At 44.4% G+C, this 21,841-nt stretch overlaps 2 protein-coding genes across 2 annotated transcripts; one reads left to right on the forward strand and one right to left on the reverse strand.

The window, feature by feature from the left end:
* The first annotated feature begins 8,626 nt into the window (after window positions 1-8,626).
* LOC123409343 lies at window positions 8,627-13,486 on the forward strand. The gene is made up of 4 exons (XM_045102273.1): window positions 8,627-8,771; window positions 8,923-9,103; window positions 9,182-9,262; window positions 13,092-13,486. Exons 1-4 carry the CDS (start codon window positions 8,627-8,629, stop codon window positions 13,255-13,257), a joined length of 573 nt encoding a protein of 190 aa, XP_044958208.1. The 3' UTR covers window positions 13,258-13,486.
* Window positions 9,471-13,097, reverse strand: LOC123407067 (G-type lectin S-receptor-like serine/threonine-protein kinase At2g19130). The gene has a single exon (XM_045100111.1). It carries the CDS (start codon window positions 12,083-12,085, stop codon window positions 9,677-9,679), a length of 2,409 nt encoding a protein of 802 aa, XP_044956046.1. The 5' UTR covers window positions 12,086-13,097; the 3' UTR covers window positions 9,471-9,676.
* Window positions 13,487-21,841: the final 8,355 nt, after the last annotated feature.

Raw genomic sequence — 21,841 nt, forward strand, 5'->3', positions numbered from 1 at the left:
AGAATCAACTCAAAAGCTCTTACAGAAAAAATGAAAATTCTTTTCGTGAGCATAAAGTTTCTATCTTTTCCAGCATGACCAAACGATCATCCCCAAGATTAATCATAACGGTTTTGCTTGGCACAAACGCAAAAAGAAACACAAAAAACACAATCATAACAGAATTATGAAAGTGTGGAAAACACAAAACAGAAATAAAAATGATAGATTCGTTGGGTTGCCTCCCAACAAGCGCTATTGTTTAACGCTCTTAGCTAGGCAAAAGGTGATGGAATCACGGATAGTCATCCTTGGTGCTCAAACCATAAGTAGTGTGATCATTTATCATCTTAAGATCTTCATCTTTATTGGATGACTCACCACTAGCTTTAGGAACAAAAATAGACTTGATGGTCTTTTTGAGAGTGAGATTTGGAGTATTTTGCACAGCGGCAAAAGCGGAACCCAAGTTGGTTATGACATCCTCTAGTTTGCCAATTCTAGAAGAATCATTAACTATAGGTTCCTTCTCCCTTAAATTTTTCAAAACATTTCCCACTTTGGATCCGTACTGAGTAATTTGATTGTGGATCTTTCTTTCCAAACCCTCAATAAGTTCAACTGTGGCAATTTTGTTTTCAGTAGCGTCAAGCCTTTGCATCACGTGTTCCAAGGTTAAGGTAGTTCCATTAACCATGAGCGGGGGTGAGCCTACCAAATTCATGATAGCTCCATAGGAGTCAACAGTATGGCTCCGCAAAAAATTCCCGCCTACGATGGTATCAAGAATATACCTATTCCAAGGAGAGATTCCAACATAAAAACTGCGAAGAAGAATGGTAGTGGACTGCTTATGAGTAGATCTACTCTGAGCATTACAAATCTGGTACCAAGCGTCCTTTAAATTTTCTTCCTCATTTTGCCTGAAATTGAGAACTTCGTTTTCAGGGGTATCGTTTGGAGTAGTGGGTCTAGCCATTGAAGGACTATCCCACACACAAACGAGCATGAAGTAAGCGAGCGAAGCGGGCAAAAGAGAACGGCAAAGGAGGACAGCAAAAAGGCAAAAGAAAAAGGCAAAGGAGAAAGGCAAATGAAAACGGCAAATGTGAAGTGGGGGAGAGGAAAACGAGAGGCAACTCGCAAAAAAGTAAATGCAAGAGATGAGTTTGTGAGACCTACTTGGATAGATCTCTCCTTCCCCGACAACGGCGCCAGAAATTACTTCTGCTACTGCAACAAAAGACCTTCCAACGACGCGAGAAACAAGCGTCCTGATGGGAGACTATTCTTGTCTTGATTCTCCTCAGCAACGGCACCAGGAATCCTTCTGCTACGGCTACGCCTTTAGGGACTTCCTAGGCAAATATGCAAAGGATTCCCCCGTGGCCTTGGAGCCTTGCCTTGGTGTTCCCTCCAAGTGGAAAGGGCGATGTAGCACAGCGGCGGTAAGTATTTCCCTCAGTTTTGAGAACCAAGGTATCGATCCAGTGAAGGAGTATCACAAGTACCTGCACAAACACAAAGAGCTTGCTCCCAACGCTATGAAGGGGTTGTAAATCCCTTATAGATTGTTTGCCAAGTGAGAACTGAAAGCAACAAAGTAACAAAGCAAAGTAAAAGCGAAGGTGGCAACGATAGGTGTGAATAGACCCGGGGGCATAGTGTTCACTAGTGGCTTCTCTCATGAAAGCAAGTAGACGGTGGGTGAACGAATTACTATCGAGCAATTGATAGAACCGCGCAAAGTCGTAACGTTATCTATGATAATGATTATATCTATAGGCATCACATCCAAAACAAGTAGACCGATACTTTCTGCATCTACTACTATTACTCCACACGTCGACCGATATCCAGCATGCATCTAGTGTATTAAGTCCAAAAAACAGAGTAACGCCTTAAGCAAGATGACATGATGTAGATGGAAAATCTCATATCTATGATGAAGCCCATCTTGTTACCCTTGATGGCAACAACATGATGCGTGCCTTGCTGCCCCTACTGTCACTGGGAAAGGTCACCACACGGTATGAACCCAAAACCAAGCACTTCTCCCATTGCAAGAATCATAGATCTAGTTGGCCAAACAAAACCCAAGACTCGGAGAGACTTACAAGGATATCAAATCATGCATATAAGAAATCAGCAAAGACTCAAATATATATCATAGATAATCTGATCACAAATCCACAATTCATCGGATCTCGACAAACACACCGCCAAAGAGGATTACATCGGATAGATCTCCATGAAGATCATGGAGAACTTTGTATTGAAGATCCAAGAGAGAGAAGAAGCCATCTAGCTACTAACTACGGACCCGTAGGTCTGAAGTGAATTACTCACGAGTCATTGGAGGGGCGATGATGTTGATGAAGAAGCCCTCCAACTCCAAAGTCCCCTCCGACAGGGCACCGGGAAGGGTCTCAAGATGAGATCTCGCGAAAACGGAAGCTTGCGGCGGCGGAAAAGTGTTTTCGTGGACGCCCTGATTTTTTCTGGATTTTTAGGGAATTTATAGGTTAAATACCTAGGGCAGGGGAGCGCCAGGGGGTGCACAAGCTTGGTTGTCGCGGCCTCCCTCCTGGCCGCGGCAACAGGGCTTGTCGGCTCCCTGTGGGCCCACTTGCTTGGCCCTCAAGCCTCCCGATCTTCTTCCGTTCTGGAAAAAATCATTTTGGGGTTTTTATTCCGTTTGGACTCCGTTCCAAAATCAGATCTGGAAAGAGTAAAAAACACAGAAAAAACAGGAACTGGCACTTGGCACTGAGTTAATAAGTTAGTCCCAAAAAAGATATAAAAGGTAAACAAAACATCCAAAGTAGACAAGATAACAGCGTGAAACCATCAAAAATTATACATACGTTTGAGACGTATCATGAGGCAATATCTTATCAAAGATCATATGTTATACTTTCTATTTTCCCTATTGGGGTTTTTAAAAGAAGTACTTAAGACATATCAATTGTTCTCTAAACTCACCAATGAGTTTTCTCCTTCTTCAAAGGTTTTTCTCATATGAGTTATCAAGAGGCAATAATCATTATATGTTGCATCATTTTCTCCTTATTATTTTCCCACTCGGTTTAAAGGAGTTTTAGCAACATGTCTGCACAATTCTCCTCATATTTTTCCCACAGGGTTTTTTGGAGGAGACTTTCAAGAATATTCAAAGAATTTATGAAGATGATGCATATACTCAAGAAGAGGCGTTGTACAAGGAGGAGTGTTAAGAATAGATTAGTTGCTTGTTAATTAAGCTTATTAGGATTAAGTTAATTCTTAGATAGGTTACTTAGTCCTCAAGCAACCATGCACTTCCTTGACTCTCAAGGAAACTATGTAATAACTTGGCCCTTAAGTAACTTCAAGTTACTTGACTCCCAAGCAACATGTGTACTTCCGCCCGGGTATAAATACCCCATTGCTATCATGAATAAAGACTAATGAATCATCTTTCATTCATCTCTCTCTTTCTTTACTTTTTACTCCAAACAGGAACAATGATGCATGTTCTTTTCCACGCATGTAGCAGAGATTAATACGAACCGGTCTAGAGAAAAAACACTGAAGGTTGATGGCACGGGACGTTGCGTCTGACGACACGCCTCCTCCACCTACCGCCATTAATGGCATTCCCCGCCCACCACCGCTCGGCGTTTACTTCGAGCCGATCCACCGCCCATCTTCCTCCTCGGCCCCGCTTCCCCTCCCTCACCCACTGCGCGCATTCGATGGCAGGAGAGAGGCGAAGGATTCGAGTGCGGCGGCTTCGTGCGGTGATGGTGTCGCCCTCGACGGCCCCCACCGTACCAACCCCGGTGACGCTTCTGCCGACGGCGGAGCTTCACTCAACGAAGGCCCGAGCGGAGATGCTCCGTGTAGTTCGAGGGAGATTCCCAGATCGAGCAAGTTGGCCGGAGATCATGGTGGAGATAATCCGCATGGCGACGTTCGAGGAGCGAGCTCACTTCTGCGGAGACGACGGGGGCATGGACTACGATCTCATCTACTAGGCGATGCGGGAGGCGGAGACGGCGGATCCGGTGCTGGCGACGAAGTGGAGCAGATTCAAGACGGTAGTGAAATCATGGAGAGATTCCTACTCCCAATTGACAATACAGAATTGTGACAGTACTGAAAACTGACAAGTTTCCTTCCTGCTGATCATCTACTCTTTCATCCTCCTTGTCATGAAAATTGGTGATGCCTAAATAGTGAAACAAACATAATGTACTCCAGTCATATTTGTTTCTACTCCTAGCAAAATCTTACTAATCTTCCTGATTATCAAAGTCACTATCAGATTATTGAATTTTGATTGAAGAATAAACATGATATATTGTCTCTACCATACTCAGTCAAAGCCAAATTTCAGGGTTCAAGTACCGTACTCCATCTTACTTAGTGCATCCTGAGAAAAAATCTTACTAAATTTTGAGACAGTACAAATTTCAGAGTTCAGAGTACACATCTTACTGAATTTTACTCATATTACTTAATGCATCCAGCCTCACTGACACATCCACTAAGTAATCCTACTCCATCCATCCATCTAGCCTCTGGAGTGCAACCAAGCTAAACTGAACTAAAGCTACAAAAATCCCATTTCAACACCGACGCAGGAGTAGAATAAAAATCCCCATTGGCCCGACGAAGCTAAACTGAACAGAAGCTACAAACAAACCTTACGGAGGCGGCATCTTCGTCGTGGTCGGGGAAGGCCAGCAAATATCTCTTCACACAATCTGTACAAACTCAGTCAGTTAGTTTAACTTCAGTTCAGTTAATTGAAAGCAAGATAGTAGTTAAGCAGCAAAGAGATTCAGTTAATTTAAATCTGGCGTGTGTGTGTTTCGTTTTAGAACCATATCTAAGAACACTCCCGACCTGAATATCATCAGTTATATCACTGTACAAATATCTCTTCACACAATATCTCTTTAGATATACCCTGGCTGTAATTTTTAAATATCTCTTCACACCCAGATCGACTCACTTCTCTACATGTCTCTCCTGCTTCCATTTTCCATCTCTCACCTTGATCATGTGCCCAAATTTTGTGACATTGGTTGCACAATGACTTGTTCAGAAACACAATGTGACATTGGTTCATCTTCTGCTGGATATTTCAGGTGTGGGCACATGTGCACCTGCTCAAAGTGCGCCCGCGAGCTGCTCCACGGTGCCGGCAAGTGCCCGCTATGTCGCGCTCTCATCATCGAGGTCGTCCGGGCTTACAACATATGTTGACAGTGACAGGTATTTAGAGCACACGGGAAAAAAGCAAACATAAGCTGTCTACTACTTCATATGTTTATGTTGTGACGGCGGGAGTTGTGTGTGTACTCGCTAGGGGTTTTGCTAGTTTCTGAAACTAGTTCCGACTTTCTCCATTGTTTTTCCTGTGGCTTCCATTACCATGGCGATGTGCCATCATAGAAACTTTTAATCCAATAGCCTTGCAATGCAATAAGTTATCAAAGAGATTATTTGCTGGAAATAAGTATTAGTTCTCCTGCCATGTGTTAAATGTCCCTTGGAATGTTAATCCAGTGAACTCGATATCTGTTGCTCGCTGTCAATTAACTGCCTTGTTATGCATTACAGTAGAGTACAGTGCCATGAGTAGTTCACATCATTGTTTATCATGTCTGTTGATGTGCAGGAAATTCACCTGTTACTGGAACATCACCATCTGATCCCTAGAACAACAGCAAAGATGAGGCAACAACAGTTCCTGCTCAGCAGTGAACATGAGGAGAGCAGCAGGGGATGGATGCACCAACAGCAGGGGATGGAGGCGATCAACAGGGAATGGAGGCACCAACACCAGGAGATGGAGGCACCAGCAGCAGGGGATGGATACGAGCAGCAGGGGATTAAGGCGCCAGCAGCAGTGGATGGTGGGAGGAGGAAGGAGATGCAGGTGGAGGGCGTAGGGAGGAGGGACGGGTGGAGGGCGGAGGGAGTGGTGGAGGGCGGAGGGAGGAGGGAGAGGTGGGCCGATGGAGGGAGGAGGCGGGGGTGTATGGCGGCGGAGGCTGGAAGTAGGAGACTGATCAGGTGGAATTCAAACCAGGGGTAACCTGGTCATTTTAGCCCTTTTTCACCTGGTCGGGAGACACCCCAGCGACCTATAATACGGAACAGAGGGAGTAGATGTGTAGGTCAGAGTTCAAACTGAATCATAATATAAGGTTTAGAGGTACATGGTCAATGATCTCAAACATGTAGCAGCGTATATGTATATGCAGTTCGGTTATTGACCGACTTGGTACTATGGCCATTCAGGAAAACCGCATTATTTGCTAGATCACTGTATATGTCACTTTGTTATAACATTTTGAAGGTTAATTAATACCCATAACACAAAATTATTTCATTTGTTGATCAACGTTTCAACACAAAAACAAAAATCTCTTTCGCAGAAACTCTGGTACAAAACGAAAACTCGGCTTTGCTGAAGATGTTACCCATAGATCCCAAAGGTATATGACCCTTCAACACCCTCCATGTTAAGGAAACAATTTTTCTTCTATGAAATCATTAAGTTATTTCATTTTCTCAGTGTTTTCTTATCCATATTTAATCAGTACAAATTAATGGGAAGACTACTATTACCTATCACAATTTACCGTGATGCTCTCATTTTACATCTTCATGCAGCAGTACAAACAACAAGAATACATGAAACAATTCAGGACAGGCAGAGTAATGCTGCTAGGGGAAAGATATGGAGGTATTATGCAACACATAGTAGATTGAACCAGTTCTTCGTCATGGACTAATTCACCATTATATCCACTTAATACCTTCCTAACAATGCTACAAATTCTAAACCATACGAGGCAACGTCCAGCTATGCTGGAACGAAGATACAAGCTTCAATGCCTTCCATACCAGTTCCTTATAGTATAGCACTATTAATAATCATTACCTTAATCGCTACCTATTGTAACTAAGAAACATTCTCATAATTCTAGATGTTTTCAGTGGTATACAACTACAAATATATTATGACATGAGATTACATGTACAACTGTTAACATCTGTACCTTTTCTTTGTACAAATTTCCACTTAGATTCATGGACATGGAGTGCGAGCTCTCCAAAATCTAAAGTTAGTTGTGCAGTTTTGTCATTTCATTTTCGATACTCAACTTTCTCAGGAAATTCATGATAAAAAACCCTGCAGGAACGCGCGGGGCATTATCTAGTTATTAAAATGATCTTACCTGTACAACCAGCGGTAAAATGTACCCCGCGTCCTGGACAAAGTCCATCAACAACAAATTGTCTATTGATCCAATGGTCATGCAGGTGAATGAGACCATAGAAAAAACTCAGCTAGATGAGTTTTAGCAAAACCGTTATTGTAAACCATATGCCAACTTCAGTATAAACATGTGGCAATTTGTAACTCTAAAAAAAGTTATCAAAACATATTAATATGTGATCTAGTTTTAAAGATCTCATCGAGACGGGTTTAATGGTAAAAACAGATTTTTAATTAGATTTTTTATTTAAAAGATAAAAATATTTTTAAGTCTAAAAACCAAAAAAATATTTGTTGATGTCATATGTTTCATGTGACAAGATGAATGATTATAAAGACGATGTATCATGTTGCCTCGTATCACACCTGTGGATGTTATTATTTAGGTTATTTTTTCGTTATAATGTTATAATTGAATATGAATATATATATATATATATATAATCTTCGCAGAAAAGAGAAGAAGTTTTTTAGAAGAAAAAAAATGAGTAGAGAAGGACGAGAAGGGGATGGGTGGTGCCATTGATTTTCTCATGTACTGCTCCGTGCCACAAAAAATGTGGTCATCGGTTTCACACTCACCTGGGTCGAGTCCACACTCCACACCGCTCCCAAACCTTCGTCCGCGCCCCGCCGCGCCGGCGAAGCCAGCACCACCGCGAGAGAACCCGACCCGTCAGCCTGGAAGTTCGGGTATTTTGGTTATTTTAGTTCGGGTAGTTTGGTTTATTGGTAATTCGGGTATTTGAAAATGGGAATCAAAATTGTTTTTATCAAAAAACTGTCCGAACTCAAATTACCCAAATTTTTGATTCGGATAATTCGGGTACCCAAAATGCCCAAAATATTCGGAGCATACATCAACTTTTGATATGAATAACTCGGATATTATGGGTATTTTTGGTAATATGGGTATTTTAGTTAGTATGGACAACAAGTTAGTGTAATAATAGCATGAAATTTTTGAACAGTATGAATAATTTGGATAGTATGGTATTTCGGGTTTTCCAGACTAGAACCCAAACCCTAACCCGAAAATCAAACAGTCAAGAAATAAGAACCGAACCCTTACCCGATATCCGAATTACCCGACAATTTAGATAATTCGGTTCGGTTCGGATTCGGGTACCCAAACGCCCAGGGTGACCAACCCGCTTAGCCATTTCGCGCGGAACCTGCAACAGGCCCACTCAAACCTGGCCAAACGGGTCGTGCCTGCAGGGCCAGCCCGACTGCCCGCAGGCCAGGCCCGCCACGGGCTAATCGTGCTCGGGCCAGGCACGAGCACGCCGTGAGCCGTGCCCGGGCTGCCACCCCGAGCCCGCGTGCCGGCACGGCCCGGCACGATTAGGGAGCGATGGGCCGATGGGGGAGCGGGGGCTGCGGGATCTGGGCGTCGGGGCGGTTGGAGCGGGGGTTGCGGGGCCGATGCGGTCAACGCAGCAGGGCGCGCGGCGCGGCCAGCTGGGCAGGATCTGGGCGCGAGAGGGGCGGGAAGCCGGGAACATGCGTTTATTTTATTTTATATTCAATTAAATCGGCCAACGTGCCGTGGGCCTAGTGTGCCGCTAGCCGGCCCGATTAGGCAGCGTGCCGTGCTTGGACCTGATAGCCTGGCACGCGGGCCGGCACGACACGGCCCGTTTAGTAATCGGGCCCAGGCGTGCTGGGCCGGGTTCTGCCGGACCGGGCCGGCCTGTTTGGCCAGGTATGGGCCCACTCCCGCCCGCGTCGCGTCGGCCTAACCGCCTCCCTCCACGATGGCAGAGACAGAGCAACCCCCAGCGCGGAATGGAGCCCGCGCCGCGCCGCCGTGGCGCACTTCGCCGATCTCCCCGAGCCGTGAGCCCCGTCGAATTCCATTCGCTCCATAGCGCGCAATTAGCCCCCATCTAATTTTCCCCTCGTTTGATTTTACAGCTTCCAGCACCGGAGAACAATACCGGCGCTGTCTTCCCCGATTCCGGCAGATACTGCCGATCCCGAGTCTAGCGTGCTCAGGTGAGTTACTTTGCAACAACCTCTTCGCTCCACTAGTATAACGGTGACGACCTCTTGCTGTCCCTGGTGCCGCTTTCGTGCAGCCTATCTTGTAATTTCGCCAAGCAAAGGATGAAACTACCAGATTGGATATGGATCTAGACAATGCAAGTACGACTGTACATACATCTACAGTTTATTATATATGTGATTATGTGAGTACATTCAAACCATTACAACTTTATTGTATGGAATACATATATCTAAAGGCACCATTACAGCTTTTATTCAAACTACCAGATTGGTGCTGCATCTCCAATCATAGGCACTACATTTGAATAGTACATATATATGCAGTTATAAATATACACATCTGCCATGTAACATCTGGACATGGAATCCATCTAGTTTCCGGTAAGCGAAACCACAAAAGGATTAGGATCGAGCTGAGTGCGAGCTTCCAGTCATAGATTCGAGCAGACTTGGTAATGGGGGCATCCCGATCTCAACCAGCCCTTCGAGGATCTGAACTACATGTCCCATTGTTGGTCGATCAAGCTCATTGTCTTGGATGCACCAACATGCAACCTTGCAAGCCAGTTCGGCCTCATCCAGATTGACATCACCATGTAGCATGTGATCTACCAAACTCCCGACGTCTCCTTCAAGAAGCTTATGTGCGGCATGCACAGGAAAAAAAATATCAAGGTTGCCACCACTAGAACATGGTGCGCATGAGTTCCTCTTTCCAGATATTATTTCCAGCACCATCATCCCATAGCTATACACATCAACTTTTGGTGTAATGGCAACTCCAGTAATCCATTCAGGTGCAAGGTACCCTATAGTTCCTCTTATCGTAGTCAGTACTCGGCTATAATCCCTTCTGAAAAGCTTTGCCATCCCAAAGTCTGCAATTTTGGGAACGAATAAAGTATCGAGAAGTATGTTTTCTGGCTTAATATCACAGTGTATGATGCAGTCCCGACAACTCTCATGCAAGTAGGCTAACCCTCTGGCAACTCCCAGGGCTATCTGATATCTAATAGTCCAACTCAATATCGTTGAATTGTTTCGAAATAGATGGACATCCAGTGAGCGATTTGGCATGTGTTCATAAACAAGCAACCTCTTAGAACCGTCACAACAGAAACCAACAAGCTTAACTAAATTGATGTGCTGGATAGCTCCAATCGAGCTCACTTCTGCTCTGAATTCCTTCTCTCCTTGATATGCACCGTCAAGCCTCTTCACTGCTATGGCAGTTGAGTCATCTATTAACCCCTTGAATACAGAACCAAAACTGCCTCCCCCCAACCTATCCTTGAATTTATTTGTTGCACATTTTAAATCATTGTATCTAAATGCGATGATTCCATTACAACCTTGAACACCATGCAGTCTACGGCCAGAGTTCTTCCTTTTGTTTCTCCAAAACAGTAGCAGGAGAATGAGTGCAAATAATGCTAGGGCAGAAATGCCTGCGCCAACTGCAACTCCAATAACAATCCTTTTTTTGTTGTCTTCTAATCGCTGGAAATCTTTAGCAGAAAGGCGAAGGTAAAGAGTTTCTTCATTTGAATTGGTGGTGCCACCACATTGTAGTTGTCTTATGTTGAGCAATTCATTATGCCAGATAGAACATCCACCGTCGTGGAAGGAATACGCGATGCAAGAGCAATTATTCAGGCAACCTCGTGCGCACTCACCTGTGCTTGCAGCAGCTTCTACTTTTGTGGCACTCTGCGGAAACTTAACACATTGGACAGAGTAAAACTTGTCTGTGGTACGTGTTGTGCTTTTGTTGCTAATGCAATCTAACGGAGTATTTCTTGAGCAACCACCGGTTCGATCTTCTAGCTCCCAGTCCTCAGCGGATGTTATGGTGAAGCCCTCCATGCAATTGCAATACTGAAGCGCGTTATCATCGCAAATTGTGAAAGGTCCACAAATTGCATTGACATCACACTGAGCTTTTGGTTGTGCGTAGACCATTGTCCATTCCTGTGAGCCCTCCAACCAAATGAACACCTTTGATCTACCTGAGACATCAAGTACTATGCGGGCAATCATATCTTCATCTTCTAAGTTATATGAGTAATATGTCTCCTGGTTATTGCTGACGAATCTTGAACTGAAAGTAGATTTGGCAGCCATCTCTGGAATTGATGTGAAGTATATGCCGTTCCATGCACCACTAGACCAATATGGTACTGTGGAGTTCACTGGTGCAAGCCAGAACTGGCTGGCACCAGTGGGGTCTAACTCAGTACAGTACGCACCGCTAGCTGGGCTGATCGAGTTTTTCGAAGAAACAAGACGGCGATTCAGGCCGATAACCTTGTCCCACCCAAGCTTTGCCCCAGGGAAAATTGTATCGGTTGGGTGGTCAAAGCTCTGCCAAAAAACTTCGGATGAGTTTGAAGAGTTTGTCAAGATGAGATTTCCATTACTCAACAGCACTGCTGTGGTGCTATTTCTCGTGATGTTTACCTTTGTCGACCAGATTATGGACTTGGTGGACCGGTTCAAGATCACAAGGTTGCCATCCTGGGAGACTGTGAGCTCCATTGAGGCAATGTTCTTGATTGGTTTATCTCTATTCGCAACCCATGCAGAAGTTACTGTAGGGACTGTATTGAACCATATGCCCAGGTACCAGTTGGTGTCTTGGGATGATTTGCTGCTACTTGTTTGGAAGAAGCCAAGCGCGTACCTGTTATTCTTGGAGACGAGCTTGTCATTGACAACAAGTGCTTGGCCAGCCAAGATAGTGTTCGTAGCAGCAGAACTTGCTTGGATGCATAGGAAGAGGAGCAAGGCGAAATATGCAAGGAGATGCATGATGAACTGAAGAGGTTGGGGAGCTTGCAGATGCAGATACTGTAATTATAAGATGGGTGCTCAGTGGTCCGGTCATGGCAGTAAAAGACACGGTGGAGTCAAGAGTCGAGCATTAGTGGAAAGAATACTTATTCCAGTGGTGTATTTTTCAACTGCGACGGGACAATGATGTTAGTGGATTTTTTTTCCTTAACAGCAGAGAACTTGAATCTGGACTGGCTTTGGGTTTTGTCATGGTGGAGACTGGTGAGTGGAGATGAAAGGGTCAAGCACCAAGAAGTGTAAAGGACAAGAGTTGTTGAAACTAACATCTTGTAAGATTAATCGGCCAAAATAACCCATGACCAGCCACACTATTATTAGTCTCTTTCTCTTGACAAAATTTTAAGCCTCATAGCAGATTTTCATTTTCAGTGGCATGAGATCAGGCATTTGGTTACTGGCACTAGCTTGATCTTAAGTTGCCATATTTTTAAGCCAAGCAAACGTCAATTAATACAAATCATGTTAAGTTTTTGTTAGTGTTATATACTTTGCTGTAGAGTGTTCTTTTGATCCCGACTATTAGTATCCTTTCATGTCTTAAGAGGGCAAAAGCCATGACATCTTTAGTTACAAGAAATAATCTTGTACTAGCTTGGACGATGCTACAACTCTGTAGCTGATCTGGTTGCTTTTACTTCTTTTCCTGTATTGGCCACAGCTTGACCCTGATGATCTAAAAAGAAAGCCTTGTACCGACTGTAAGTAGTGTCTCTCCGTCCAAAGTAGTATTTTCTACATGAACCTTTTGTTTTGTAGGCTTGCAGTGTATAGATTTTTCTCTCGTATGGATCCATTTGCATGATAGTTTAGATTATTGATTTGTGCAATGACTGTAACCTCTTCGCCTCTTTGAAACATTTCTATGCTTTTTATTTCAGCAATCAAATATCTTTTCAATACTGTGGGATTTTCAATAGCCCGGTCTTGCCGTGGACTGCTGTTCTTTTCTTCTTGATTGCAGTGAGAAGCTTGCTCTGGAATCTGGACTGGGTCTGCGTGAAGAGGAAAAACGTGTGGGCATGAGCGAGATCAGGCATTTGGTTACCGACCCACACCGTGTGTTTGCCAATTGCCATAAGAGCTTGACAATTTGTATGCAAACACTTGAGGCCCTTGCTCTGATATGAAATTGGCATGCATTTAAGCAAGCAAACGTCAGTTGATACAAAGGATGTTAGGTTTTCGTAGCGTACTCGTTGCTGTTAAAATGTTCTTTTGATCACAACTGTTAGTGTTCTTTCGTGTATTTTTGTTGGCTGCAAGAAGCAATCTTGCAGTTCTGACGGTGATGTAGCATATCCAATTGCTTTTACTTCTGTATGCGCTTCACTATGCAATATAACTAAACTTCTGTTATCTCCTTGGTTTCTTGGTCCCTTTGGCTATAGCTCAACCTTGATGATCATGAGAAGCGAAACCTTGTACCTATTTTGAGCGGCGTGTCTCGGTCCAAAGAAATCCAGTAGTAATTTGTTCTAGATGAACATTTTTGTTTTGTAGGCTTGCAGTCTATAGAATTACTTTTTCGGTATGGATCCATTTGCACAATGCTCCTATGGCCTATGCTTGAGTGGTTTACATTGCTTTGTGCATTGACTGTAACCTTTACAGAATATTCATATGCTTTTTTATTTGAGCAATCGAATATCTTCTCAATACTTTGGATCTTTTGTAAGGGATATAGAGTGTCATGATACTACTAAAGACCTATGATCCCCCCCCCCCACCCACCCACCCTTTTTCTTGACTTCTTGACTTGAGTGCAACCCTGTAGGCATATAAGACCGTGTCTTGTGGCATCACTCATGTGTTGCAACAGTTGCACCCAACCATGAAAATACACGCTAGAGGTTATATACAAATCTGATTATTGTTTTTAGGCATGGATATGATTTTTTTTTTCTGTCATGGAAATTCAGATGCCACAGAGAAACGAAAATACAAAACATAATAGTTTGTTCAGTAGTTAATTCAAACTAGGCTGTGGGTAAGCATATGGCAACTGAATTTGGTTATTTTTGTTTCCTGAGCATTGATTTGGATCTGGACTAGGAATGTAAGTGGACGTGTCCATGAACGTATGCATTTGTCGTCTTTGTATTAGATCGATTTTCATGGCAACATTTATTGGTAGCTTATTTTCCGCCTTTGCGAATGGTCACGGACATAATGGATGCATTCACTTAGTGCACCTACAGCCGGACCCCTTAAACCCTTCTCAAATGCCCGGACAGGCCGCCCGGTCACAAAAATCGACCCGTCGACGGGTCTCTCAAACCGACCTCAAACGCTCGGGCTGACGGGCACCCTCATTTTCAGCCCAAATATGGGCTGGATATGGGAAAACCCGGGCGCGTTCAGGCACGCCCGCCACGTTGGACCCGACAACTCGACCCTATCGCAAATTGCATCAAATCCAACCCGCATAACTGTCGGATCCAGTTCTCGTTTTCCTTTCTTCTTCCTCCGTGCGTCGTCCGTCTCGCAGCTCTGTCGCCGTGCGCGCTCCGTCGCCTAGTAGCCTCTGCCATCCCAGCCAATCGGTGAAAGGGATCATCTCTCCCGACCTCTTCGCGCGGGACGTCGTCGTCGGTCCGAAAGACACCGCGGTACATCCGGCAACTCTCTGGTCGTGCCTTGCGTCGGATGTGTTCGACAGAATATCTGACCGGATTTGTTGGTCAAATTTTTAGGGAAAACGATGGATTCTGATGCTTCGTTTGACGAGGAGTATGGACAGACGAAGCTTGATCAACTGATTCGGATTCGGACAAATAAGTGGACATGATGATGCTCATGAGCATGCGAGAGGAAATGGACCGATAAGTGGAGCACACTCTCAGTTTCAAGGGCTCAATCAAAGGAAGAAGAGTCATCAATCGGGATAGGGTATCCGGAGCAAAGCTACTGCAGAAGGATTACTTTAATACAGATTCAACTTTCGTGCCTCATACATTTTTTCGTCGTCATTTTCGCATGCGAAAACCATTGTTTTTGCGCATTGTGGAGGCAGTGGAGGCACACGATGACTATTTCAAGCTCACAAGGGGTTGTTGTGTCAACTCTCTTTCTCTGCCAAGCATAAGTGCACGGCTGCTATGAGGATGCTTGCACTTGGTATTGCGGCTGATGCCGTTGGTGAGATGGTCAGGATGGGGAAGATCACATGCTTGAAAATTACTGTCAAGTTTACCCGTGATGTGGTGGAGGTGTTTGGAGCAGAGTATCTGAGAGAGCCGAATGCACAGGACACGGAGAAGTTGTTGGCAATTGGAGAGGCCAGAGGGTTTCACGAATGCTCGGATCAATCGATTGCATGCATTGGCAATGGAAAAACTACCCCAAAGGTTTACAACGAATGTACCAAGGTCACACAAAATATGCCACCATCATACTAGAGGTGGTGGCATCACATGACTTATGGATTTGGCATGCTTTCTTTCGAATGCCAGGTTCTCACAACAACATCATGTTGGAATTATGCCCTAGAGGCAATAATAAATATAGTTATTATTATAATTAATGTATCAAGATAATCGTTTATTATCCAAGCTATAATTGTATTGAATGAAGACTCATTTACATGTGTGGATACATAGACAAAACACCGTCCCTAGCAAGCCTCTAGTTGGCTAGCCAGTTGATCAAAGATAGTCAGTGTCTTCTGATTATGAACAAGGTGTTGTTGCTTGATAACTGGATCACGTCATTAGGAGAATCACGTGATGGACTAGACCCAAACTAATAGACGTAGCATGTTGATCGTGTCATTTTGTTGCTACTGTTTTCTGCGTGTCAAGTATTTATTCCTATGACCATGAGATCATATAACTCACTGACACCGGAGGAATGCTTTGTGTGTATCAAACGTCGCAACGTAACTGGGTGACTATAAAGATGCTCTACAGGTATCTCCGAAGGTGTTAGTTGAGTTAGTATGGATCAAGACTGGGATTTGTCACTCCGTGTGACGGAGAGGTATCTCGGGGCCCACTCGGTAATAGAACATCACACACAAGCCTTGCAAGCAATGTAACTTAGTGTAAGTTGCGGGATCTTGTATTACGGAACGAGTAAAGAGACTTGTCGGTAAACGAGATTGAAATAGGTATACGGATACTGACGATCGAATCTCGGGCAAGTAACATGTCGAAGGACAAAGGGAATGACATACGGGATTATATGAATCCTTGGCACTGAGGTTCAAACGATAAGATCTTCGTAGAATATGTAGGATCCAATATGGGCATCCAGGTCCCGCTATTGGATATTGACCGAGGAGTCTCTCGGGTCATGTCTACATAGTTCTCGAACCCGCGTCTGCACACTTAAGGTTCGACGTTGTTTTATGCGTATTTGAGTTATATGGTTGGTTACCGAATGTTGTTCGGAGTCCCAGATGAGATCACGGACGTCACGAGGGTTTCCGGAATAGTCCGGAAACAAAGATTGATATATAGGATGACCTCATTTGATTACCGGAAGGTTTTAGGAGTTACCGGGAATGTACCGGGAATGACGAATGGGTTCCGGGAGTTCACCGGGGGGGCAACCCACCCCGGGGAAGCCCATAGGCCTTGAGGGTGGCACACCAGCCCTTAATGGGCTGGTGGGACAGCCCAAAAGGGCTCTATGCGCCAAGAAGAGAAAATCAAGAGAAAAAGAAAAAAAAGGAGGAGGTGGGAAGGAAGGGGGACTCCCTCCCACCAAACCAAGTCCAACTCGGTTTGGGGGGGGAGTCCTCCCCCCTTGGACTCGGCCGACCCCCTTGGGGCTCCTTGAGCCCCAAGGCAAGGTCCCCTCCCTCCCACCTATATATACGGAGGTTTTAGGGTTGATTTGAGACGACTTTCCCACGGCAGCCCGACCACAGACCTCCACGGTTTTTCCTCTAGATCGCGTTTCTGCGGAGCTCGGGCGGAGCCCTGCTGAGACAAGGTCATCACCAACCTCCGGAGCGCCGTCACGCTGCCGGAGAACTCTTCTACCTCTCCGTCTCTCTTGCTGGATCAAGAAGGCCGAGATCATCGTCGAGCTATACGTGTGCTGAACGCGGAGGTGCCGTCCGTTCGGTACTAGATCGTGGGACTGATCGCGGGATTGTTCGCGGGGCGGATCGAGGGACGTGAGGACGTTCCACTACATCAACCGCGTTCACTAACGCTTCTGCTGTACGATCTACAAGGGTACGTAGATCACTCATCCCCTCTCGTAGATGGACATCACCATGATAGGTATTCGTGCGCGTAGGAAATTTTTTGTTTCCCATGCGACGTTCCCCAACACATCAACGTGCTTCAACGATCTCCGGTGTTCACGAGGCTTTGCAACGGGGAATCACCTCCATGCAACTACACCGTCAACAGCCGATACTACAACATGGGATACTATCTTGTCCATGGCATATATCCTTAGTGGGATGCATTTGTGAAGATCATATCCAAACCACATGGCAGAAAACAAAAGCACTTCACAACAATGTAGTAATCAGCTAGGAATGATGTGGAGAGGGCTTTTGGAGTGCTGCAAGCGCGTTGGGGAATTATTTGTGGGGCTGTAATAATGTGGGAACAAGAAATTTTATGGCAGGTGATGACATGTGGTGTTATTTTGCACAATATGATCGTCGAGGATGAGGGTGATGTTGTAGACAAAACCAACGATTTTGAAACACATGGAGTACAAGTTGAAATCCCTGAAGATCAAGATACAATGCACTTTATAAATTTTCTGCAGATGCATCAGAATCTTCGAGATCATCACGTGCACATGAAACTACTCAATGATCCGGTGGACCATATGTGCATCCACAATAGAAATCAAAGAGCAGATGATTGATCGTGCACTTCAAATAAAATTGATGTAAACCCTTTTTATGTTCGATACCAACATTTAGTTTACGTGCGACGTTTATTATCGGATGATCAAAGTGCATGACTTTGTATGAATTTGAGAGTTCGAATATGAGGTATGTGGGTGGACGGAGAGAAATATGAGGGTCCGTCCGAATACGTCCGCGGGCGTGCCCGGACGCGTCTGCACGCGTTTAAGGGCCCGATTTGAAGGGTCCGGCTATAGATGCTCTTAGAGCATCTCTAGCAAACCCCATATAAAGCCGACCCGCAAAACTCGTTTACACTTCACGGAAAAACGGTTTTGCGCGCAGGCGCGGGTGTGGACAGAGTCAGACCCCGTAAAACGGATCCGTAAAAAAGGATATTCACAGAAGATGCTCTTTTTACGGGTCGGCTATGCGGGGTCTGCTCGTGCGTCGCCTCGTGGATCCGCAAACCAAAAACCCCATAGATCAGAATTACTAATGTGCAATATAAGAAAAATATCAATATTACAATACAATAATCATCCAAAGTAGAATAATTATTCAAACCACCGTAGCAAAGTAAATAATTCAATACAAAACTTGTCCCGTATACCAATAACACATGAATAAAATGAGAATGAATGGAAAAATGGAATGTGTTATTGCTCACCCCTTTGCCAATGGTGTTCAATGAGATCTTTCTGACAGTGGGTGTTTGCATATTCAACCTCCCCCGTAGGTATGAAGAAAAGCTCTAATTCGGTTAGGGACCAAAGACACGGATGATCACTTTGGTAAACCTATGCACTGACTCAATTGTACTATCTTTATCAATGCGAAGGTACTCATCGACATAGTCAGCCGAAATGTCGAATGCAATTATCCGCACAGATGCCGATATTTTTTTATATGCACTAAATCCCTTCAAGCCCACAACATTTCTTCTTTGAGTAAAATATCAATAATTGGCCTCGCAAGCTTGAACAATTTTCATAAAGAGGGATCGGCGCATATGGTACCTTCTCCGGAAGAGGTGCATCGGATATGTTGGATTGTCCGCGAAGTAGTCTTGCATCAACATCTCGCTGCCGAGATGGAGATTTCGAGGAATGCAAAGACGGCCGACGGTCGATCCTCGCCGCCTCTTTCGGTTCTCGTCTTCGTGCTCCTTCACGGCAAGGGCCATCACCAAAGTCTGTTGGCGAAAGGTGATAAGCATCGTCTCAATATTCGAGTCGTCCGAATCGAATGAATTGTCGAGCAAAAATTTCTCGCACGGGCTCAATTCCATCTCCGACGGTAGCTCTCCGACCGCGATGGATTGGCGGATCGGGGGAGCCGGTGCAGCGGCTCGGTGGAAGAGGGCACGGGCGCCCCCGCGGCGCGATTTCGCCCGCGGATTTGCCCGCGATCATTAGCGGCGGACGGGCGGAACCAATGACGGGAGGCGGTGGAAGGGGGTGGGGAAAGGGCGCAGGCTGAAATGTTCCTCCCGCCAACCGCTTTCCTCGGACATAGGGGGACCGTAGGGGCGGGGCAGAAACATGTGTTTTCACAGGTCGGGGAGAGGATTTTGCCGCGCCCCTCAAATTGTTTTACGGGTCTGAGGCATTTGCGGAGACTGGTCGGGTAGCATTTTCCGCATCGATCCGTATTTTGACGAATATTTTGTGGATCGGAATATCATATGGGGTTTGCTAGAAATTCTCTTACATCCCTAATCTGGACCTAGAATTTTACAAGATGATAAATTCTTGTGAGAACATAGAGAAAGACAAGATGGGTCGGCCCGCGCCAAAGGTCGTGTCGTGTTAGGCACGATTAAAAAAAGGTGGTAGTTCACATAACATTTAAAGAAAGAACAGTGCTAACTTCCTACTGACTACCACATAGCGATAGATCCGAACGACTCATCCTTCCTAATTTGCATGCTTACACTAGCTTATTTCATTTCTTTTTTCATGTTTGTGTCGGTGTACATTGTTCACTACCGGTTAGTCTAATTAGCAACTAATCAAATGCATGCATAAAAACAAAAAATAATAGTGTCAACATAGATTTTTTTTTAAACTAAAAATTTAAAATGTTCTATAGCTCAAACCATCTATTAGATTAAAAAAATGTTTTCACATAAAAGATTCGTCGCAACGAGACCTTTGAAACTAGAACTCATGTGAGTATGTTTCGACGACTTTTTTTCTCGGGTCAAAAGTTATGAGACCTAGCCTAAATAAGTTATCACCTATGTGGTACGTGAGTTACCATCCTGTTTACGTGAAAATTACCGGGGCATAACAATGGTTACTCCAACATTCTCTCCACATGCAAAATGTAGTAGAGCACATGAAACCTGCTGTCATTGTAAATTCTCGCTATTTAAAAAATGTAAAATGTTTTATAGCTTAAACTGTCATTTTTGACTGAAAAAATGTTTTTACATAAAAAATCCATCATGATGAAAACTTTGAAACTAGATCTCGCGTTGATATGTTTGATCACTTTTTTATCAAAAGTTATCACTTATTATGTATGTATATTAACATGTTATTTAGGTAGAAGTGACCGGAGATGTGTTTTCAACGACTTTTTTCCCTTGGGTCAAATTTGTTGGAAATATGCCCTAGAGGCAATAATAAATTAGTTATTATTATATTTCTTTGTTCATGATAATCGTTTATTATCCATGCTATAATTGTATTGATTGGAAACACAAATGCATGCGTGGATACATAGACAAAACACTATCCCTAGTAAGCCTCTAGTTGACTAGCTCGTTGATCAAAGATGGTCAAGGTTTCCTGGCCATAGACAAGTGTTGTCACTTGATAACGGGATCACATCATTAAAAGAATTATGTGATGGACAAGACCCAAATTATAAACGTAGCATGTGATCGTGTCATTTTGTTGCTATTGTTTTCTGCGTGTCAAGTATTCATTTCTATGACCATGAGATCATGTAACTTACTGACATCGGAGGAATACCTTGTGTGTATCAAATGTCACAACGTTACTGGGTGACTATAAATGTGCTCTACAGGTATCTTCGAAGGTGTCCGTTGAGTTGACATGGATCAAGACTGGGATTTGTCACTCCGTGTGACGGAGAGGTATCTCGGGGCCCACTCGGTAATACAACATCACATATAAGCCTTGCAAGCAATGTGACTCAAGTGTGAGTCATGGGATCTTGTGTTACAGAACGAGTAAAGAGACTTGCTGGTAACGAGATTGAAATAGGTATAGGGATACCGACGATCAAATCTCGGGCAAGTAACATACCGAAGGACAAAGGGAATGATATACGAGATTATATGAATCCTTGGCACAGAGGTTCAACCGATAAGATCTTCGTAGAATATGTAGGATCCAATATGGGCCTCCAGGTCCCGCTATTGGATATTGACCGAGGAGTGTATCGGGTCATGTCTGCATAGTTCTCGAACACGCAGGGTCTGCACACTTAAAGTTCAATGATGTTTTAGTATAGTTGAGTTACACGCGTTGGTGACCGAAGGTTGTTCGGAGTCCCGGATGAGATCACAAACGTCGCGAGGGTTTCCGGAATGGTCCGGAAATGAAGATTGATATATAAGAAGTTGGTGTTTGGATTCCGGAAGGTTTTCGGGCATTGCCGGCAGTGTACCAGGAGTGACGAATGGGTTCCGGGGGCCCACTGGGTGGGCCCACCACGCCCAAGGGGTCCACATGGGTTTATTGGATGCGCAATAAGGTATAATGGGCTGACAAAGTCATCCAAAGAAAGCCCATGAGGAAAAAATGAAAAATCCAAAAGAGGTGGGAAAATAAGGAAGGAGTCCTAATCCAAGTGGGATTGGAGAAGGACTCTTCCCTCCCACTTCGACCGACCCAAGGAGGGCCACCTTTGGC

Source organism: Hordeum vulgare, chromosome 7H (assembly GCF_904849725.1).
Source record: "Hordeum vulgare subsp. vulgare chromosome 7H, MorexV3_pseudomolecules_assembly, whole genome shotgun sequence".
Lineage (NCBI taxonomy): Eukaryota > Viridiplantae > Streptophyta > Magnoliopsida > Poales > Poaceae > Hordeum > Hordeum vulgare.